Here is a 23887-nt window from a genome sequence, read left to right on the forward strand (position 1 = left end):
CCTCCCTCCAGGCAGGATGCTTTCCATCTGCCTTCAAGACTGCTAGAGTCACCCCCCTTCTCAAGAAACCATCACTTAACCCCTCTGACGTCAAAAACTACAGACTGGTTTCCCTTCTACCCTTTCTATCCAAAACGTTCGAACGTGCTGTCTTTAACCAACTTTCTTTGTACCTCCACCAGAACAACCTCCTGGACCCCAACCAGTCTGGGTTCAGGGTGGGTCACTCAACAGAGACGGCCCTCCTTGCAGTGACAGAATCGCTGCACTCTGCGAGAGCAAACTCTCTCTCCTCTGTCCTGATACTCCTGGACTTGTCAGCTGCTTTTGACACAGTGAATCACCAGATCCTCCTCTCTACCCTCGAGGGGCTGGGTGTCACAGGCTCTGCACTCTCAATGTTTGCATCCTACCTGATGGGTTGCTCCTACCAGTTGACATGGAGGGGATCTGTGTCAGAGCCTTGCAGACTGACTACAGGCGTCCTCTCCTTTTCTCCCTGTACATGACATCCCTGGGTTCTGTTATTCACTCGCATGACTTCTCTTACCATTGTTATGCCGATGACAACCAGCTGATCTTCTCCTTCCTCTCTCTGACACACAAGTAGAGACACGCATTGCTGCGTGCTTGACTGACATCACGGAGTGGATGGTGACACACCACCTGAAGCTCAATCTGGACAAGACAGAGCTGATGTTCCTCACGGGGAAAGGTTGCCTGCACCGAGACCTGGCCATCACCATTGATAACACTGTTGTGACTCCAACTTGGACTGCAAGGAATCTGGGTGTGATCCTTGACGACCAACTGTCGTTTGCTGCAAACGTTTCATCGGTTGCTCGCTCCTGCAGAGTTCTCCTCTATAACATCAGCAGGATTCACTCATTCCTCACAGACAAGACGGCACAGGTGCTCATTCAGGCTCTGGTCATCTCCCAGCTGGACTACGGCAACTCCCTCCTTGCTGGTGCCCCGGCGTCGGCCATCAGACCTCTGGAGCTTGTTCACAAAGCTGCAGCTCGTCTGGTGTTCAACCGCCCTAAGTTCTCCCACACAACTCCCCTTCTCATGTCCCTACGCTGGCTCCCAGTAGCTGCTCGCATCCAGTTTAAGACTCTGGTGCTAGCCTACAGGGCAGTGAAAGGAACAGCTCCTTCCTATCTCCAGGCCATGGTCAAGCCCTACACCCCTGCCCGACCACTTTGCTCTGCTGCCTCGGGATGCCTGCTTGCCTCGTCGCTCAGAGGCCCCTGCTGCCGATCGACCCGGTCATGGCTCTTTTCTGTCCTGGCCCCAGTGGTGAAATGAACTCCCCATTGATGTCAGGACAGCAGAGTTGCTGCCCATCTTTCGGCACAGGTTGTAAACTCACCTCTTCAAGAACTACTACCCTGTTACTTGTTCTTAGCACTTATTGTATTCACTCATTTAAAAAAAAATCTCTTTCCTGCATTTTTACTTTAGCACTGGTTTTGCTCTTAGATACTTGTTTAGATGCACTTATGACCTCTGATGACTAGTAAGTCTCCAGATTTCCTACGTTAAAGGCACTTATTGTAAGTAGCTTTGGATAGAAGCGTTGGCTAAATTACTGTAATGTAGCATACCATCTAAACCTAAGACTGAAGATTAGGTTGGAAAGTTGGGGTCATGGCTCTGAAGGAAGTGGCAGACTTGAAAATATCGAAATAAGCTAGACCGAGGGAGTCTTAATTTGTGTGATAAGTCATCAAAGTTTGCAAATACACTGTTTATGTACATATATTGAAATGTAGAAATACCTTGTCTTTGCCAAAAAGAGAATGCAGACTTTAATCTAGTTGGGGGAAAGGTGATTATTGCATACAGGACTCATGCCAAGATAATGTTTGAACCCAAAGTTCCGTCTAAATTGAAGCCATATCTTGAGGGTATTGATGATGACTGGGTTGTTAGTAAAGTGTGGAATAGAAAGGAGAGAGCTGGAAGTGACCAGGGCTGTGAGAGATGATGAGAAACAAGATGTAAACTCAAAGTCACACCATTCTGTATTTGGAGAGTGAAGCCAATACATAATTTTTTGAACATTTGCAGCCCAATAGTAATAGCACAGATTTGGAAGAGCTAAGTCACCCTGTAATGTAGGATTTGTAGTAATTCTATACGTACTCTTGGGATCTTATCACTCCATATGAATAAATCAAAGCCTTATCAATGGATTTAAAAAAAGGATTTAGGAAGATAAAGTGGGATACATTGAAACAAATAAAGGAATTTGGAGAGTACATTCATTTTGATACAATTCACTTTTCCCGCCAAGGACAAGTGAAGTGACTTCCACTTTTTCAGGTCTAGTTGACTTTCTCAAATAAAGGAGAAAATTTTTCCTGATAAAGACTTTGCATGTCTCTCATGATATTAATGCCCAATATTTAAAACCATTTCTAGACATTTCGAACAGTAGGGCATTATCTTGTATTTGAAGAGCTAAGTAATTAACAGGGTAGCATTAATTTTTGCCAAAGTTTACTTTGTACTCAGAGAACATACCGAAGCTGCTCAAAGCGTGGATAATGTGAGGTGTGCGTAAAACTGGATCTGAAATGTATCATAATAAATCATCAGCATATAAAGACAACCTATGCTCTATTCCTCCTCTATGATTTCCACTAATAGATGGTAATGGTTTAAGTGTAATGGATAAGGGCTCTGTAGCTAAAGCAAATAATAATGGACTGAGTGGGCAACCCTAAGGGATCGCTCTTGACAGCTGGAAATATTGTGATTGTTTACCATTTGTAACAACTGCGGCTTTGGGTGAGGTATATAAAAAAGTAATCCATGAAATAAAATTAGGACCATACCCAATTTTTTTTTAAATAAGTAAACAAAAATTCCCATTCAACCCTGTCTAAAGCTTTCTCTACTTTCACAAGCTTTCTTTTGCTGTCAAAAGCTTTCTCTGATGCCATCTGATGTTTGTGCTAAACACCATCGAGCGCCCTGCTGCCAGCACCTTCTTGAATTTGAATTCGGAGTTACCTTCTCATAGCCTTTGCCTAAAGAGGCAAATCTACAAGGCAGTAGATTGAAGAGAAGTTACCACCACTTGTCTTGTGTGCATGAACAGCTGTGCTTGTCACTGACCAAGTTTGCAGATTATGATAAGAGAGTATTGGTGATGTTGCACAACTTTGGTATGCTTGATCACAAGTCTCAAATAGGAGCGCATATTTCAACAACACAATTGTGTTCAAGCCAAAGTGGCGAAAATGTCCTTTTCTTTTTTATTACATTTATTTCTAATTTTTCCCTTTTTCTCCCAACTTAGTGGCCAATCGATCCCTATTTTAGTTGAAACACCCACCCTCGTACTGCATGCATTCGCCAACTGCGTCTCTCCGGCCGGCAGTCTCGAAGGAGACGCCTCGCCACTTTCGTGACAAGGTGAATCCAGGCTGAACCACTGCTTTTTCCGACACAGACGCATTCATGTGACGAACACAAGCTGACTCCGCCCCCCTCCCGAAGACAGCATTGCCAATTGTTGCTGCTTCATCGAGTCCGGCCATAGTCAGATCTGACGAGACCGAGGCGCGAACCCCGGTCCCCAGTAGGCAACTGCATCGACACAAAGCCGATGCTTAGACCGCTACACCACCGTGGACGTCATTTTCTTTTTTTAACTCTGGCCAAGTGGGCCACTGAAACTGCTGGCCCAGATGTCCTGGAAAACGCTGTTGTGCCAGCAAGCTATATCAGGCCCTTCTATACAACATAAAGATAAACTATGAATTTACAAGAACTGTTTTCAGTTAGACATTTATGGGGGGGAGACAAAAATTAAAACCAAAATTAACAAAGAAACAAGCGTACATATTAACAAAGATGTAGACACCAGCCTTGGATGGTTAAACTAACCTCTACTTAATAACACAGATTGAATCACGTTTTCTATTGCCATTTTCAACCAACACTCAGTGATGTGGGTGTCAGGGTGGTGTGGTGGTCTATTCGATTCCCTACCAACACAGGGACCGCCAGTTTGAATCCCCATGTTACCTCCGGCTTGGTCGGGCGTCCCTACAGACACAATTGACCGTGTCTGCGGCTGGGAAGCCAAATGTGGGTATGTGTCCTGGTCACTGCACTAGTGCCTCCTCTGGTCGGTCAGGGCGCCTGTTCAGGGGGGAGGGGAAACTGGGGGGAATAGTGTGATCCTCCCATGTGCTACATCATTCTGGTGAAACTCCTCACTGTCAGGTGAAAAGAAGTGGCTGGCGACTCCACATGTATCAGAGGAGGCATGTGGTAGTCTGCAGCCCTCTCCGGCTCGGCAGAGGGGGTTGAGCAGTGACCGGGATGGCTCGGAAAAGTGGGGTAGTTGGCCAAGTGCAATTGGGTAGAAAAGGCAGGGAAAATCCCAAAAAAACAAACAAACCGTAATTTCTTTGTGGTCAGGCCTCTCGAGCCTTGCTGAACACATTGGGCTCTATCTTACACCTGGCGCAAAGCAAGTGTCTGCTAGTTTCAGGCTGATGCAGTTGTAATTTTCCTGCCCTGTGCCCACATTGTTTAAATAGCTAATGCACTTGTGCCCATCTGAGGGCCCATGGGCATGTTGGTCTTAAAAAAGGTGTGGTCAGGCGCATTGTTGCCTCATTGCCATGTTGAGGCAGTGGAAAGCAATTATATGATTTACCAACAAAAACCTGGTCTAAAGTCAATGGCACAGTATTTTACTGTTGTTTTCAGGGAACATTATATATGATCTAGTAATATTATAGTAATATGTGCATTATAGTGATATGCACCTACATAGGCGGGTGCACAATGTGCGATATTTGTGGCAAATCATAATAGCAATCCACCAAGGCGGCCCAGCATATCACCGGTACCCAGCGCCCAGCCATAAAAGACATTTATCACAAACGCTGCCTTCGAAGGGGTCTGAGCATCAGCAGAGATCCCACCCACCCCAACCATGGACTGTTCTCCCCCCTGCGCTCCGGGAGGCGCTACAGGAGCCCCAGAGCCCGCACTACCAGGCTCAAAAACAGCTTCTTTCCACAAGCTGTTGCCCACCTGAACCTGGCTACCCACTGACTGTCTGCAGATATTTTTAAATATTTTGTACTCTTGCTCTTTTTTTAACTTATTTTAGCTTTTGGTCTTCATGTGTGTATATCTTATACTGTGTTTGCTTTGTTTGTCTGTGTGTCTTGCACTGATTGGTGAAGTCACAGCCCTCATTTCATTTTTAACATCTGCCTGCACATTGTTTTTAATGACAATACATTGAATTGAATTGAATTGAATTGAATTGAAAAGGGAATGGGAGATTACAGTGATAGGTTTATTTCATGTTACACCCCAAAAACACCTATGGTGAATTAAGAGACTTAAGTACAACCCCTCTGAACCATGCACCTTACTTTGTGCTGAGATTATCCACTGTTAAACTACCATGCCCCTAAATGCACTTGTGCCAAGCGATTTACCCCATGCCCTAAGATGGTTAAACTATATAGCAAAAGTACACATCTTCAGGGATATCAGTGAATTAGACAAGTAGGATGCATGATCCCACGGATAATATCACAACAAGGGAGAACAACATAAAAAGGTAATGGACAAACTCAATAACTAACTAACTGAATGTACTGAAAACTTTCATGACAAGTTTTGCACATTCAGCTACCCATGGCTCCCATATAGACATTAATGAACAGACATCTCCCATACTAGCCTACATTAACTTTTGCACTGAGTGTCACAACAAAAAAATCAGTCCGCACCTTTCCAAACCAGAAACCCTGGATGACCAGTGAGGTCCGGCAGCTGCTGAAAGTCCGGGATGCAGCGTTCAAGTCAGGTAACTGTGAGGCCTACAGCGCAGCCAGATCCAACCTCAAAAAGGGCATCAGAACAGCCAAATATAAATATTCCCTACGAATAGAGGACCACTTTCACAATAACTCTGATCCCCGGTGAATGTGGCAAGGCATTCAGTCTATCACAGACTACAAAAGCTGCAATTGCAGTCCCACTGTACATGACGCCTCCCTGCCAGACAAGCTAAATCATTTCTATGCCCGCTTCAACAAGGACAATACTGACCCAGCCACAAAAATCCCCAGCCACCCAGAAAACCAGGTGCTCACTCTATCAGTCGCAGAGGTCAGAGAATCATTGCGCAGAGTGAACACACGGAAGGTTGCCGGACCGGACGGCATACCGGGTTGGGTCTACTGGGAATGTGCCGACCAGCTGGCTGAGGTCTTCACACCTGTATTTAACCTCTCACTGTCCCAATCTAAAGTCCCGGCATGCTTTAAGACCACCTCTATCATTCCTGTCTCCAAGAAACCAACATCCATGTGTCTGAATGACTACCGACCCATAGCACTCACCCCCATTGCCATGAAGTGCTTTGAGAGACTGGTTCTGGCTCACATCAAAAACATTATCCCCCCCACATTCGACCCACATCAGTTCGCCTACCGTCCCAAAAGGTCTACTGAGGATGCCATTGCCACTGCCCTGCACGTTGCTCCTACCCACCTTGAACTTAACAACACATACAGTGCATCCGGAAAGTATTCACACCCCTTCATTTCCCCTACATTTTGTTATGTTACAGCCTTATTCCAAAATTGATTAAATTCCTTTTTTCCCCTCATCAATCTACACACAATACCCTATAATGACAAAGTGAAAAAGGTTTTGTAGAAATTTTTGCAAATTTATTAAAAATAAAAAAATGAAATATTGCATGTACATAAGTATTCACACCCTTTACTCAGTACTTGGTTGAGGCACCCTTGGCAGCGATTACAACCTCAAGTCTTCTTTGGTACGAAGCTACAAGCTTGGCACACCTATATTTGGGTTATTTCTCCAATTCTTCTCTGCAGATCCTCTCGAGCTCTGTAAGGTTAGATGGGGAGCGTCGCTGCACAGCTAGTATTTTCAGGTCTTTCCAGAGATGTTCAATGGGGTTCAAGTCTGGGCTCTGGCTGGGCCAGTCAAGGACATTCACAGACTTGTCCCGAAGCCACTCCTTTATTGTCTTGGCTGTGTGCTTAGGGTCATTGTCGTGTTGAAAGGTAAACCTTCTCCCCAGTCTGAGGTCCTGAGCGCTCTGGAGCAGGTTTGCATCAAGGATCTCTCGGTACTTTGCTCCATCCATCTTTCCCTCGATCCTGACTAGTCTCCCAGTTCCTGCCGCTGAAAAACATCCCCACAGCATGATGCTGCCACCACCGTGCTTCACTGTAGAGACGGTATTAGCAAGGTGATGAGAGGTGCCTGGTTTCCTCCAGACGTGACGTTTGGCATTCAGGCCAAAGAGTTCAATCTTGGTTTCATCAGACCAGAGAATCTTGCTTCTCATGGTCTGAGAGTCCTTTAGGTGCTTTCTGGCAAACTCCAAGCGGGCTGTCATGTGCCTTTTACTGAGCAGAGGCTTCCGTCTGGCCACTCTACCATAAAGGCCTGATTGGTGGAGTGCTGCAGAGATGGTTGTCCTTCTGGAAGGTTCTCCCATCTCCACAGAAGAACGCTGGAGCTCTGTCAGAGTAACCATCAGGTACTTGGTCACCTCCCTGACCAAGGCCCTTCTCCCCCGATTGCTCAGTTTGGCTGGGCGGCCAGCTCTAGGAAGAAGCTCTAGGTGGATCCAAACTTCTCCATTTACGAATGATGGGGACCACTGTGCTCTTCGGGACCTTCAAAGCTGTAGAGATTGTTTTGTACCCTTCCCCAGATCTGTGCCTCGATACAATCCTGTCTCGGAGGTCCACAGACAATTCCTTTGACTTCATGGCTTAGTTTCTGCTCTGACATGCACTGTCAACAGTGGGACCTTATATAGATAGGTGTGTACCTTTCCAAATCATGTCCGATCAATTGAATTTACTAGAGGTGGACTCCAATCAAGATGTAGAAACATCTTAAGGATGATCAGTGGAAACAGGATGAACCTGAGCTCAATTTTGAGTGTCATAGCAAAGGGTGTGAATACTTAGTACATGCAATATTTCAGTTTTTATTTTTAATAAATTTGCAAATATTTCTACAAAACCTTTTTCACTTTGTCATTATGGGGTATTGTGTGTAGATTGATGAGAAAAAAAAGGAATTTAATCCATTTTGGAATAAGGCTGTAACATAACAAAATGTGGGGAAAGTGAAGGGGTGTGAATACTTTCCGGATGCACTGTACATCCGGATGCTGTTTACAGATTACAGTTCTGCCTTCAACACTATCATCCCTGCCAAACTAACCATCAAACTCCTCTCCCTTGGCCTCAACCCCTCCCTCTGTAACTGGATCCTGGACTTCCTGACCAACAGACCTCAGTCTGTTAGGTTAGGTGACCACTCCTCCTCCACCCTGACCCTCAGCACAGGTGCCCCTCAAGGCTGTGTTCCGAGCCCCCTCCTTTTTTCCCTCTTTACGCACGACTGCCTGCCAACTCACCCTTCAAATGTTATCATTAAGTTTGCAGATGACACCACAGTCATTGGCTGTATCACCAACAATGACGAGATGGCCTACAGAGATGAGATTGAGCACCTCACATCATGGTGTACTACCAACAATCTTGTCCTTAATGTGCAGAAGACAAAGGAACTGATTGTGGACTTCAGCAGGTCTAGAAGCTGCAGCCACTCCCCCATACACATCAACGGGGTGGAAGTGGAGCGTGTTTCCACCTTTAAATTCCTTGGAGTCCACATCAGCAAGGACCTTTCATGGACATTAAACACCCAGGCCCTTGTGAAAAAGGCCCAACAACGCCTGCATTTCCTGAGGAGGCTGAGGAGCACCCGTCTACCCCCCTAAATTCTCACCAACTTCTACCACTGCACCATAGAGAGCATCCTGACCATCTGCATCTCAGTGTGGTACGGCAACTGCACCTCAGTAGACCAGAAAGCTCTGCAGCGGGTCGTCAAGGCAGCCCAGCATATCACCGGTACCCAGCTCCCAGCCATAAAAGACATTTATCACAAACGCTGCCTTCGAAGGGGTCTGAGCATCAGCAGAGATCCCGCCCACCCCAACCATGGACTGTTCTCCCCCCTGCGCTCTGGGAGGCACTAAAGGAGCCTCAGAGCCCGCACTACCAGGCTCAAAAACAGCTTCTTTCCACAAGCTGTTGCCCACCTGAACCTGGGTACCCACTGAATGTCTGTAGATATTTTTAAATATTTTGTACTCCAGGTCTTTTTTAACTTATTGTTAGCTTTTGGTCTTCATGTGTGTATAGCTTATATTGTGTTTGCTGTGTTTGTCTGTGTCTGTCTTGCACTGTTTGGTGAAGCCACAGCCCTCATTTCATTTTTAACATGTGCCTGCACATTGTTTTTAATGACAATAAATTGAATTGAATTGAAGTTCGGACATTAACAGTCACTCATCTGCTGATTACGAAAAGCTGAACTTGAAAACCTTCAACTATACGGATCATAAATCACAAGACAAAAAATGACATTGAAAATGACAGAAAATGACATTGACCCTGAAAATAGCTTTTATAACAATACTCAGTGATTGTGAATACTATACAGATGATCAGTTTAAAAGAAATGTAAATATGGATGGAGCAATATCAATAATTCACTTCAACAGTAGGAGTCTTAATTCAAACATTTTAAAAATCAAACACTGTTTAAGACAAATGGAAAAAAAATTCACAGCACTAGCAATATCTGAAACTTGGCTTAATGAGGGACAAACTGACATGGTCGAGATCAAGGGATATGAAAGCTATTTCATTAACAGAACCCAATCAAGGGGTGGGGGGGGTGCATTATACATAGATAAAATTTACAAAAGAATTCTGTTGGTAAAATGTAATTTGTTTTGGATAATATCAAGGAGTGTATCACAGTAGAAATAGACATGGGGAAATTAAAAAATATACTAATTAGCTGCATTTATAGAAAACCTGGTTCCTGCATTGACACCTTTACAGAAAAGTTATCAGAACTTTATACCAACATAAATAACAAGAAAATAGTTTTTATCTGTGGGGATTTCAACATTGACTTGTTAAACCCACATGATCACAATTCAACTCCAGAGTTCATTAATTCCGTGTCCAGTACCAGCCTATATCCCGCAATCACAAGACCGACCAGAATAACAACACACAGTGCAACCCTAATTGACAACATATTGACCGACGTCACTGACCGCAAAGTAGTAAATGGAATAATAATAGATGACACTAGTGACCATCTGCCGGTCTTTGCAATAATCCAGAGCTGTACCATGACCAAGAAAGATATCAAAACCTAAAAATGACAAGGCACATAACACAAGATGCTATCAATTATTTTAAAGAAGACCTAATGAAACATGAATGGAATGAGGTTTATGTAGAAGATGCAAATGAGACCTATGAATCATTTCTGTCCATTATAGTAACGCTGTATGAAAAAAAAGTCCACTAGTAAGGAAAGTAGATAAACAAATATATGCTGAAAACCATGGTTAACTAAAGGAATACTAAGTGCATGTAAGAAGAAAAAAGTATTATATAAAGAATTTTTAAAGAAAAGCACAATAGAAGCTGATCAAAAATATAAGATATATAAAAACAAATTAACGAGTTATGAGAATCAGCAAAAAGGATTATTACAGAAAATTACTAGAGGACAACAAAAACAATATTAAACAAACATAGAATGTATTAAATGATATTATTAAAAATTGGAGTGAGAAGGCAGGGTACCTTAATCATTTTCTGACTAGTAATAATTCAACTATTAATGACATGGCCATGGTTGCAAATGAGTTCAATACTTTTCTTGTCAGTGTTTGTCCTGATTTGGCTGAGGAAAATGCAAAGACTTGTAGCGGAGATAATGTGGAAAACAAGAAAACATCTGTCCACATTCATAAGGGGAACGAATGAAAAAGAAATTACTGACACAGTTAGAAATTTCAAGAACAAGAAGTCCACTAACTGGAATGGAATAGACATGTTTATGGTTAAAAATATAATTGAATGCATTGCAAAACCTTTGTCTCACATCTGTAACCAATCCCTACAAATCGGTGTTTTTCCACACAAAATGAAAACAGCCAAAGTTATACCAATCTATGTATAAGTCTGGTGATAGACACGTCCTTTCAAATTACAGAACGGTTTCCTAGCTTCCACAGTTCTCAAAAATACTAGAAAAAATATACTTTTCAAGAATACATGACTTCATCACAAAACATAATGTACTGTATGATCAGCAATATGGTTTTAGAGCAAACAGAACAACTTAATTTGCACTTATAGAATTTGTAGATGAAATAACAATGGCAATAGAAAACAAAAAAAGTATGCAATAGGGGTATTTCTGGATCTAAAAAAAGCATTTGACACTGTAGACCATGAATTATTACTGAAAAAAACTACAATCATATGGAATTAGAGGAACCGCACTCTCCTGGTTAACCAGCTATCTAAAAGACAGATATCTACTATATGTTGAATTACAAAACTTCAAGTCTCACCTACTGAAAGTCATGTGGGGTCCCCCAGGGCTCAGTGTTGGGACCATTACTGTTTATTCAGTATATAAACAATATTTGTGAAGTATCTGAATCTCTGAAAGCCATTTTATTTGCTGATGACACAAATTTATTTTGCTGTGGGGATCATCTGGATCAACTCCTGCACATAGCGGAAAAGGAACTGATGAAGTTAAAGACGTGGTTTGATGCTAACAAACTAACACTGAATTTAAGTAAAACAAAATTTATAATCTTTGGTAACCGTAAAATTAACTCAATCAAGAAACTCATGATTAACAATGTAGAAATAGAAAGAGTGACTGAAGTTAAATTTCTTGGGGTAATAGTGGACAATAAATTATGTTAGAAACCACATATAAATTATACCAAGGCTTAAGTATCCAAATCAATCACAATACTATTCAAAGTCAAAGATCTTCTAAATCAAGCTTCACTTTACACCTTGTACTGTTCCCTCATACTTCCATACATCACCTACTGTGTGGAAGTGTGGGGGAACGCATAGAAAACCAACACCGATTCAATCTTCATTATTCAAAAAAGAGCCGTAAGGGTAGTAAACAAAGCCAACTGCAGAGAACCAACAAACCAACTCTTGGTCAAACTGAAAACACTAAAATTCAAAGGTGTGGTGGACTTTAAAACTGCTCAAATCATGTACAAAGTGTGAAATCGTAAAGTACCCAACAGTATCCAGGGGCTGTTCCAGTTGAGGGAAAGTAATTATGACCTGAGAGGAATATGTACGTTTAAACAAAACCCAGTAAGGACAAATGCAAAATATCATTGTGTCACAACCAAAGGTGTCAAGATATGGAATGATTGCAGTGATGAAATTAAAACATGTGAATCAATAATCAAATGTAAAAGACTCTTTAAAAATAATATTTTAAACAGATATGGGATGGAGCCGTGACATCTTGTTTGAGTTGTTCTTGAGTTGTTTTGGTGTTTGCTCTGCACTTGCTTTGTTCTTGTTGTGTTGAATGAAGGATCTTTGTGTGGTTTACTAGACATCATGGTCACTGGTGGTAGATGATTGAGTTTTCATTTAAATCACACAGTTCACTGTTGAAATGCTAAAATAGAAAAGGGGGTAGGACTAGAAAAGTTTTTTTTAACTTCTGCCTACTCCTTTTCCAACTGCCGAGATTTGAAACAAATGTTTGATGATGCTATTGCTTGCTTTTCCCCCTCTTTTGTTTTCTTTTATTATGCATTTTCATTTTATTTTTTTAACACTCAAAATAAACATATACTACTACTACTACTACTACTATATAGCCCATTGTAACTTTAAAGTCCTACAATCAGTGTTGTGTTTCTTTCCCCCTCCATATAGACGTGGACAGAGCGGCTAAACCAGGTCTAGAAAATCCTAACCAGGCATTTGTTCCACCCATGTACTAAACCAGTCGATTGTTATCAACACCCATTTTCAGCTAGGTTAATGAACTCGTTATTGAACTCAGCTGATTTAGTACATGGGTAAAAGAAATATACGGTTTGGACTTTTACTCTCTGGACTTACTTTTGCCACTACTGGAAATGGAGTCGTTCCTTTCCAGGTCTGTGAACGGTTTGCATCTGGAAAAAAAACAAACAAACAACAACCTAAAGACAAAAAAACCCCCCAAAAACGTTCCTGTTTTACAATGCAGGATTATGGTTGTACATTCCTCTGATGAGTCCTATGTTTTGAATGTAATAAAGGGATAATGTCATCCCATTTTACGAGAGCTCCTAGTGGTCAGAACACAGCTAATGTGTGTCTCTCTCTTCTCCTTCAGAGCACAGGACTGCACTTCAGACACACAGACAACACAGTGCAGTGGCTGAGAGCCATGGAGTCAGTGGGGCTGCCCAAGGTGATGATATCTATGAACTTTCATAGCAACCACCCATGAATGTTCTGTATGAATGTATATGTATGTGTGACATGCTAACACACTTCTATACATGTGCACATCCATCCATCCATCCATTAGCCAAGCTGCTTATCCTGCTCTCAGGGTCGCGGCAACACTGGAGCCTATCCCAGCAGTCATTGGGTGGAAGGCGGGAAGACACCCTGGACACGCCGCCAGGCCATCACAGGACATATACACATACAAACCTGTATTCAATACAATGCACAATACATCATCTGTATCGATACACTAATGCAAAAGTGCAGACAGCCTCTGATTGCTGATTAGTTTTAGGGTTTGATGATGTTCTTTTTTTCCAGTTTATTCAAAATTTCAGGGCATACATGAATCAGTAATTCAATTTCTGATATTACTTCTATGGATTAAGTGAGCTAATCCTACTCTGCCACCCATTTACAATTGAATATATGTATTTGTAAAAACTATAAATAAAGTTATGTGAGCTTCCTCTAAATGCAATAAATTACCCTTTTGCAACTCAGGGATTCCTGCAGAGTATCTTCTGCCCTACGGTGAAGTTGTGAAATGGGCATGAAATGCTCATACCCCAAATTGGTGTCCCTGTTTTTCTGTGCCCCAAGTAATAAGAGAGTCATGTCAGTTATGCCAATTTTTCAAACTAGTTTAGCCAATGAAGCTCACTGAAGAGTCAGCAAGGAAGTCCCCACTGCTGACGTGACTTTTTACAATATGTGCTACGGTGTTAGAGGAATAACATTTTGTCAGCACCACGCAGGCTCAGGGCCAGTGTTTAGCCATTTATATCGCAAAGTGGTATTGAAATGGCTTTGAGGTAGGATTTCAGTATTTATAATTTAAGACGGTGCATTTTGGAGCTTTGCAGTGGATGTGAAGGGAAAACGGGGACTTGAGAAATGAACCGTGGGATGTTGATGCATCATAAAAGAAGTATATGCAGCAGAAGCATCTGTTGCTTAGATGTTTTTTTACCACTTAACATCACATGTTAGTCAGCCTATTCCATTACTCATACTCAGCTGCTGTTTACTGATGAAAGATTGAAATACACCTGTCGTAAAACCCTCCATGTAAAATTATAACATTTTGTATGGCAGTATTATGTGTTTTTATCTTATATTGGGTAAAGATGCATTCTGTATTTGTGTCAAAAATGCACATCTTTTCCACAGTGTTTGAATGTTGACTTACTTACTTTGGGTTATGTGTTTGATACACGGTGTTTGACACAGCTTTTATTAGGCTCCATCATGCCAAAAATTACAGTAAACATGGGCACAAACAATTTGGATGAGGGCATGGGAGCTCCAAAAGACTGGTAGTGATACTAATACATCTTTCATGAGAGGGCATAATGGATTTTCCCTTTATATTATTCAAGAAGTGGAAAATGACAAGGTATAACTGACACTACCCAATTACCTCTGCCACACGCCGTGGGATTAGGTTGGGGTGCCATTTGATACTGAATTCAACCGCCATTTTTATGAATACCCTTCTCAGAATTGGTCAAAAGGATGATTTACAGCTATTATTATAATTGCTATTATAATAATATTTAATTTATATATTTAGTTTTTACAGTTTACATTATTTAATATTTATATTTTATATTTATATTTCACACTATCATTGTTTTATATATTTATATATTATATTTTCATTTATATTTGTATCTGTATTATTATAGTTATTATGATGATTGCCATTGCCATTATTAAGCTACAGCTTTTTCCGTGAATAAATTTGAGGGAATACGTCCCTAGAAAGAACGTCCCTCGATGCTGTGTGAGAGACAAAGCCCACATTGGAGACAACCAAGGGCTGGAATGACACGATAGGTTCATTTTGATAAATTAAGCCCAAGTCTGTTGTGCTGATGTTTGCACTCCGTGGCCTCATACATCGTGTAATGGCCTTGTTGACAAAACCTTAGAATATGCCGTGTGAAGGATAGAGCTGCAGGAAGCTGTTCTAGACAAAGCCAACCAACTGGTCACGTAGCACAACTGAAAATGTGCCGTCAACATGACGTGCTGTTCCAGCATAGCTCTTCTCACTGTGCACATCCAGTGGTTGACATTTAAAGGCACTTTAAGATGGATGATGTCCTCTCTTCTTTTGGCTGCAGCAGAATAGAGTGTCAGGAGACCCCAGTGAAGGTAGGGTGACTAATGCCTCGTCTGGTTTCTACTTTCAGATATTCTATCCAGAAACGACAGATGTGTATGATCGCAAAAATATGCCCAAGGTGGTATACTGCATACATGCACTGAGGTAAGAAAAAAAAATGTGGACAGCTGTTGCAAAAACAAAGAAATTCAATTCCCACCCTCCTCTAAGTACTTGCATCCCTTTCTCATCCTGGCAGAAAAACAAGCGTCTCTCATCTCTTTGTTTGTATAATAGCAGGGTACCCAGATGCTTTTCCCTGAAGGTGCCACACCTGAATGCCAAGTTGTATAAATGTGTAAAAGTACATTATTATGGGTGAAGGATGTCATGAGACATGAAAAGTTTGTGGTTGACAGTTTAAACTGTGAAAAAAGTGAAGGTATGGCGATGGTTACAGAACAGGTGGTCCAGTAGTCTCCACCACAAGAATTTAGTGTAAGTCAGAAGGGCTGCGTTTGATTTGGCATGTTCAGGTCAGCTGGATTACAGTAGTTTGCCCCCACTGCTGTCACTGACAGGTGACTTCCTGTCTGCGTTTGAGTCGTTTCCTTTTCCCAGTTATTTAGAGAAGGCTAGAAGGTAGGTCTCAAATTTAGCCTTGACAGTGCCATGTGGTGATTTGCATGATGTCACCCACATGCAGCACTGTCTTCAGGCTCCATGAAATTATTTTGGTTGTTATGAATAACTACTTTCCTGTCTTGTGAGATTCACACCTAATATGATATTTGGTACACAGGCGATCCAATCCGGTGACCCCTAATGGGAGCAGCAGAGAGTAGTAGTAGTAGTAGTAGTAGATGTTATTTGGTGCAGTAATATGAACTGAACTGGTCCTTTAAGACAAAACTCTGCGACTGGGAAAACTATTTAAGAAGGTCTTTTCTTCACCCCAGACGTTGTATGATTTGTTTTAAGTGGGCTGAGGCTATATTGTATGGCAGGATACGTACATTAGACTGCAAGTAACTCAAACATCTCCTGCAGTAATGCTGCTGTTGAACAGCCTGTATTGTCATCTTTCATGATTGCTTTTAAATCACAGATTATGGGATGGCAGATTACAGCCCATGGAACTCCTCAGTTTTCTAGTTTTGAAAGGTGTGTTTACTATGGGAAGACTTAGTTAACATAGTTAATACGTTTTAACCAGGGTGATGCTTATTCATAGATAAATATAAGGCCCTACTGGCCAAAAGAATCTGGGCCAGTTTGAGTGTTTTGAGCTCTGATCAACTGATGCCAAGTTAGTCTATGCACAGTGCTTTTATTATTATTGTGTATTGTCTTTCAGACACAATCTTGTTAAATCAATGGTAATGAGTTTCATTGGGTGGCGCAGTGGTTAGCGCGGTCGCCTCACAGCAAGAAGGTCCTGGGTTCGAGCCCTGGGGTAGTCCAACCTTGGTCGTCGTCCCAGGTCATCCTTTATGTGCAGTTTGCATGTTTTACCCGTGTCTGCGTGGGTTTCCTCTGGGGGCTCCGGTTTCCTCCCACACTCCGAAGACATGTAAATCAGGTGAATCGGCTGTACTAAATTGTCCCTAGGTGCGAATGTGTGTGTGTGTGTGTGTGTCGGTGTGTGTCTGTGTGAGCCATGTGATGGCCTGGTGGCCTGTCCAGGGTGTCTCCTGCCTGCTGCCCAATGGCTGCTGGGATAGGCTCCAGCATCCCCGTGACCCTGAGAGCAGGATGAGTGGATCAGATAGTGGATGGATGGGTAGATGAGAGTCTCTTACACAAAATGAGGTGTGAAATATTTTAGGGAACATTATTTGACAGCTCGCTTTGGTTTGATATTATACTTTATATTACCAAGCAGCTCAATTTGATGAAATTCAGTTGTATTCTTAAATGTGTTATTGTAAGCAGACATTGTGATCAGAGTTGGGCAAGCTACTTCCAAAATGTAATATATTACATATTACTAGTTACTTTCATTTAAAAGTAATGTTACACTACAATATTACTTTATGTGTAGAGTAATTAGTTACTGATTATATATTACTTTGAGTTATTTTCACCAACCTAAACACCGAAACCTAGGCATTAAAAAAATCAAAGCACATGCTACTTCTTTCATGGCAAATAGTGGAAGCACAGAAACTCAGATTAACTGGAGCTGATTACACAGAATTACATCACAACAAACAAATACATGACAAGACACAAAATATATTTTTATATGCTTTTTTTTAATTCCTTGGACTTCAACAACTTCATGTTAGAGCATCACTAAACATACAGCCACCAGAAGGGCATTAATTTTTTCCATCCCTGAAATAGTATGGGGCCAACAGCAACAAATATTAGTGCATCATTCATTAATTATAAAATATGGTTCATTTCAGTCCTGGATGAAAAAAAAAATAATACATAACCTCAACTTCATTAAATAAACAAGTGCGCAGCTTGTAGTGTAGGCTATTATTTCAACAACAAAAAAACAACACTACAGCCAAACATGGTAGACATGCAGTACAAGCAAGGGAAACATACAGCCTTATAAAGGCTGATAGTAATAATAAATGATAAATAAAAATGAACTATAGAAGGCAATTAGCCTTGACCTAAGGCTTTACTACATACTGCTAAAGAACTTGTTAAAACGCAGCAGGAGTAGGCACTGAAAGCGTGCTTCACTGAGACGTTTTCTCTTTGGAGTGAGAACAAGTCCACCAAGACTGAAAAGTCTTTCCACTGGTGCACTGGATGGTGTTGCTGTGTTATAGCGGAGTGCCACTTTTTTAATTCGTGGAAACTTGTGCAGGCTTTCCATCACAGGATCAGATTTGAGATAGTCCACCACCTCTGTTTCCACTGACATAGCTGCACTGGTTACATTGGCCTCTGCATCAAAGGAAAAAAAGTCATCCTCATTGGAGGCAGCAAACGGTGGATGAGGATTAGGCGCCAGGGCTGCTGGTTCTTCTGTAAAGGATCGGCACTCCGTAATGAGCAGCAGCTTAATGTTGGCCTTTCTCGTTTCCTCTTTCAACCAGCGGAGCCTAAACTTGGGGAGTGAGACAGCAGCCAGCAAAGCCTCCTTGGAGTCAAGAGTTGTTGCAAATCGACTTTTGATTGCGGTCACAATGATGTCTGGAAGTCCACTGGTCATCTACGATAGGTCATGTAAAATTGCAAGGGTTTTGGCCATAAGAATTTCTAATGTTGGCTGAAGTGTTCCATAAAAACAATTCTCCTCGCCCTGCAAAATGTCTAAAGCAGTTGTGAAAGGTCTCATTATAGAACAGTATTCTTTTAGAAACTGGTACTCCCTGTCGTTCATACATTTAATCTGAAGCTTTGTGCAGAGGTTATTGATGACAGTGAGGGGCATTTCTGTAATGCAGGCATATGCCTCATAGAATGAGTTCCACCTGGTTACAGTAGGAACAATCAACTTTTTACTGCTGACCTCTTCCAGGTACTCTGATGCTATTGTAGAGTGGCTGGCCTTTGTCCATAGTGCAGAACATTTGCCTGTAGCACTACGATACACAGCCTTGGATTCTGAATTAGATGACAGCCATTTATCTACCTCATTGTTTGCAATTAGATTTAGTGTATGGGCTGCACATCTAAAGTGGGGAGGCAGTTCACACGTACTGTTTTCAGCATTTTCATTGGTGTTAGAGACCTCACCGTTTAGGTCTGTAAAGGTCACCTCACCACCTTCCTCCATCTCCTCCTCATCAGACTCAGACTGTGCTTGCTGCTGTTGAAACTCCTTGAACGCCTTTACAAAATTACTCCCATTGTCTGTCACACATGCAGTCACTTTGTTGTTGGTCAGTCCATATTGGGAAAAAATGTCCTCCAGCTCTGTTGCAATTGCATCATACGTGTGTCGGCCCCTGAATCTTCTACAAGCCATAGCTGCCTTTTCTCGTTGTAAGGTACCTGTCATAAGAAACGGAGAGATAGTTGCGTTTGCTTTATCAAAATAATCCAGTCATCTTGTACACCAAACATGTGACTGCTCTCCTGAATGTCTAGTTGAACTGACTCACATGCATGCTGTGTATCTACATCACTATCTACAGTAGTGTAGAGGAGCTCAAGCAGGAGTCGTGACAACTTTCCCTTTCAGCTACACAACGTGCACCATTTATTCCTTCACCATTACAACAACAAAAACCCGCGCAGCGGAAGTGTATCACTGTAAACCCGAACCGAGAAAACAGCAGCTGTAAACCAACGTTCCTACTAGCTCAATAAGGGGAATTATGTACCCCCATAACCACTACACACGTCCCCCCAGAATTCGCCTTAATACGAAAAGTCAGTGTGGCGAGGGGGGCGGATCTCTCTGCCCCAACGGCTCCGCTGAACAGGAGCTGGGGGCTGGTTAACTGCAGGCAAAGCAGCAGAGTCCTCACAGCGGGACCGGGGAAGCAGGGCGCGGCTCGCTGGGGGAGGGGGGCAGAGCCGGGGGGTGCCCCCGCCGTGGGGGCAGGGCAAGACCAACAGGGCGGTCTAAGTCCAGGTGAGCAGGCTTGAGGCGGTCAACAGAAACCCGCTCCAGCCTGCTGCCAACCTCCACCACAAAGTGCTTATCTCCAGTGTCCCGTACCCGAAATGGGCTGTCGTAGGGTGGCTGCAGGGGACCGCGGTGTGCATCATGACGGATGAAAACATACTCCGCCGACCTCAGCTCCGTGGGGACATAGGACTGAGAGCCGCCATGCTGAGAAGTGGGGACTGGAGCAAAAGCCCTGGCTTCCTCCTACAGCACAGTCCTTTGGCAGCTGGCGGACCAGGGAGCTGTGGCGGAGGGAAGGAAATCCCCCAGGAGCCGAAGTGGCTGTCCGTAGACCAGTTCAGCGGATGAGGACTGGAGGTCCTCCTTGGGGGCCGTCCTGAGCCCAAGCATGACCCACGGCAGTTTGTCGACCCAGCGGTCGTCCTTGAGGGCCCGCAATGCGGCCTTCATCGAGCGATGGAACCTCTCGACCAATCCATTAGCTTGAGGGTGATAGGCTGTGGTGCGATGGAGCCTCATCCCTAAACCCGCGGCGATCTCCTCCCAGAGCGCTGACGTGAATTGCGGCCCTCTGTCCGAGGAGAGGTCAGATGGGGTGCCAAAGCGGGCGACCCAGGTTCCGATGAATGCTCGGGCAACCTCAGGCGCTGTCGTGGACGAAAGCGGGACGGCCTCTGGCCATCGCGTGGTCCTGTTGACCATGGTGAGCAGGTATGTGAAACCACAGGAGGGGGATAGTGGGCCTACCAGGTCCACATTCACGTGGTCGAACCTCCTCTCAGGTACCGTGAAAGGTATCAGGGGCACTTTGAGGTGCCGGAGCACTTTGGAGCATTGGCACTCCACACAGGTGTCAGCCCAGTCCCTCACATCCTTTTTGAGTCCATGCCAGACAAACTTTGCCGCCACCAACCTCTGTGAAGGCTTTCTGCCAGGGTGAGACAGCCCATGGACTGCGTCGAAGACCCGCCGCCTCCAAGCAGTCGGAACAATGGGGCGGGCTGACCCGTAGAGATGTCGCACAGGAGTGTGGCGCTGGCGTCGTCGAAAGTCAAATCCTCCAACTGCAGCCCTGTGACGGCGGTCCTGCATGCCTGCACTCCTGGGTCGGCGGGCTGGTCAGCCGCCATCTGGCTGTAGTCAAGTCCCAAATGGGCGGCACCAGCGATGGCCCGGGAGAGACAGTCGGCGACCGGGTTGGACTTCCCAACAACATGCCTCACGTCGGTGGTAAACTCTGAGATGTAGGCCAACTGTCGCTGCTGGCGGGCTGACCACGGCTCTGCCACCTTGGCCATCGCGAACACCAGCGGTTTGTGATCGACGAAAGCCGTGAAATGACGGCCCTCCAGTAGGAAATGAAAGTGCCTAACAGCGAGGAAAAGGCCAAGCAGCTCACGATCAAAGGTGCTGTATTTGCACTCTCTCAGGTTCAACTGCCGGCTGAAGAAGGCAAGCGGCTGCCACGCGCCGCTCACCCACTGCTCGTAAACCACGCCGACAGCGTAGTCCGACGCATCCGTCGTGATGGCGATGGGCGCTCCAGACACAGGGTGTGCCAGCATCGCCGCGTCAGCCAGGGCGGCCTTCACATCCTTAAAAGCCTTGTCCCTCTCTGCAGACCAGTCCACGGCATGTTTGGGGGCTGTGCCCTTCAGAAACTCATATAGGGGGCGAAGGAGAGCGGCAGCCCGGGGGATGAACCAGTGGTAGAAGGACACCATGCCAATGAACTCCCGGAGGGACTGGGCCATGTGCGGGCATGGAAAGTCTGCGATGGCCTCCACCTTAGATGGAAGGGGGGCCGCCCCGTCCTTGATGACCCGGTGGCCCAGGAAGTCGATGGTGCTCAGACCAAACTGGCATTTGGCCGGGTTAACTATCAACCCGTGCAGGCTGAGTCTCTCGAAAAGGGCTCTGAGGTGGGACAAGTGCTCGGACATGGAGGTGCTAGCGACCAGGATGTCATCCAGGTACACAAAGAGGAAAGCAGGTCCCGCAACACTGAGTCCACGAGGCGTTGGAAGGACTGCGCGGCGTTCTTGAGCCCAAACGGCATGCACAGGAACTCGAACAGTCCGAACGGTGTTGTCGCAGCCGTTTTGGGGACATCAGCGGGATGGACGGGCACCTGGTGGTATCCACGGACGAGGTCCACCTTGGAAAAGATCACTTTCCCAGCCAGGTGGGCGGAGAACTCTTGGATGTGAGGGACCGGTTAGCGGTCCGGTGTTGTTGCGTCATTGAGCCGATGGTAGTCACCACATGGACGCCACCCACCGCCAGGCTTAGGCACTATGTGGAGGGGTGAAGCCCACGGGCTGCTGGAGCGACGGATGATGCCGAGGCGCTCCATGTTCTCAAACTCCGCCTTGGCGACAGAGAGCTTGGTCGGGTCGAGGCGCCGAGCTCGGGCGTGCACCGGCGGGCCAGTGGTGACGATGTGGTGCTCAACCCCATGTTTGGTCGTAGATGACGAGAATGTGGGCTGAGTGAGGTCAGGGAACTCGGAGAGAAGATGAAGAAACACGTCCTCGTTGGAGAGCATGCTGGACAGCCTGACGGACCCTGTATCGCTGAGTGCACAGGCGTGTGAAGCGAAGGTGACGGCGTCAATCAGGCGTCTATTCCTGACGTCCACCAGCAGCCCATGAGCACAAAGGAAACCTGCACCGAGGAGGGGAAATGCCACGTCGGCGGTGACCAAATCCCAGCTGAACCGCTGTCCGTTAAAATACATGTCAGTGTGCCTCGTGCCGTACGTACGGATAGAGCTGCCGTTAGCAGCTTCCATGGGAGGGCCGTGAGCACCCGACAGGGCGTCCACACTCCATGCAGGTACGACACTCCTCTGCGCCCCAGTGTCGCATTGGAAACGCCGCCCCGAGATGGAGTCTCGCAGGAAAAGTAGCCTGTTGTCCTCCACGCCGACGCCCATGGCCACTAGTTAGCGCCGGCCTTGGCGTTTCCCGACGAGCTGAAAATGCACGGGGAGGTGCACTTTTTCGCCTTGGCCCCGAACTTTGCATGGTAAAAGCACAGGCCGGGCTCCTGTCGCCGACCGGGGGTTGCCGCGGCGACCACCATGGAGTCACCAGGTGGTGGCGTGTGGGGGTGGGCAGGGGTGAGCACGGACCCGCAGTGCTGCTGTTGGCTGGCCAGGAAGGACTTGTCAGCCTCTTCAGCTAGCTTGCGGCAATCGGTAATGCTGGTGTTAGCCAAAGCGGCCCGCACCTGAGCAGGCAGCTGTCGCAGAAACAGTTGGACAAAGAGGAAATCAGGTGTGTGCGCCGGTCCCAGCAGATTCAGCATTTTGTCCATGAGCTCGGATGGCTTGCTGTCACCCAAGCCTTGCAGAGAAAAGAGACGGTGGGCCCTCTCGGCGTCGGAAAGTTCAAAAATCTTCAAGAGGTGGTCTTTGAGCCCCTTGTATCACTGTAAACCCGAACTGAGAAAACAGCAGCTGTAAACCAACGTTCCTACTACCTCAATAAGGGGAATTATGTATCCCCATAACCACTACAGTAGGCTATTTACCAATGAACCTGTCAATCAACATAAATATTAATAATAATATAACAACAATAATAATACCAGTATAGTATTTATAGAGCTCTTTTACATCAAAAAGATGCTCAAAACTCTGTGGGAGAGGGGGAAGGGCACATCTCATCACAACCAAATACATTGACTGTACCTTCATCGATCCAGTGAACAGTCACTCCCAGGAAACTCTTGTTATTGCTGCTCCATATATCAGCTGTTGCTGACACATAGTCCTGGGCATCT

General features: G+C 44.7%; 1 protein-coding gene across 2 annotated transcripts in view; it reads left to right on the forward strand.

The window, feature by feature from the left end:
- The window catches only part of iqgap2 (IQ motif containing GTPase activating protein 2), a 143005-nt gene that overhangs the window by 46747 nt on the left and 72371 nt on the right, over positions 1-23887 (forward strand). For both annotated transcript variants that reach the window (XM_056286483.1, XM_056286562.1), the window contains exons 4-5: positions 13318-13395; positions 15638-15714. In XM_056286483.1, the coding sequence (XP_056142458.1) occupies positions 13318-13395; positions 15638-15714 (155 nt within the window). The remainder of the gene's footprint in view (positions 1-13317; positions 13396-15637; positions 15715-23887) is intronic.

This window comes from Lampris incognitus, chromosome 1 (assembly GCF_029633865.1).
Source record: "Lampris incognitus isolate fLamInc1 chromosome 1, fLamInc1.hap2, whole genome shotgun sequence".
Taxonomy (NCBI): Eukaryota; Metazoa; Chordata; class Actinopteri; order Lampriformes; family Lampridae; genus Lampris; species Lampris incognitus.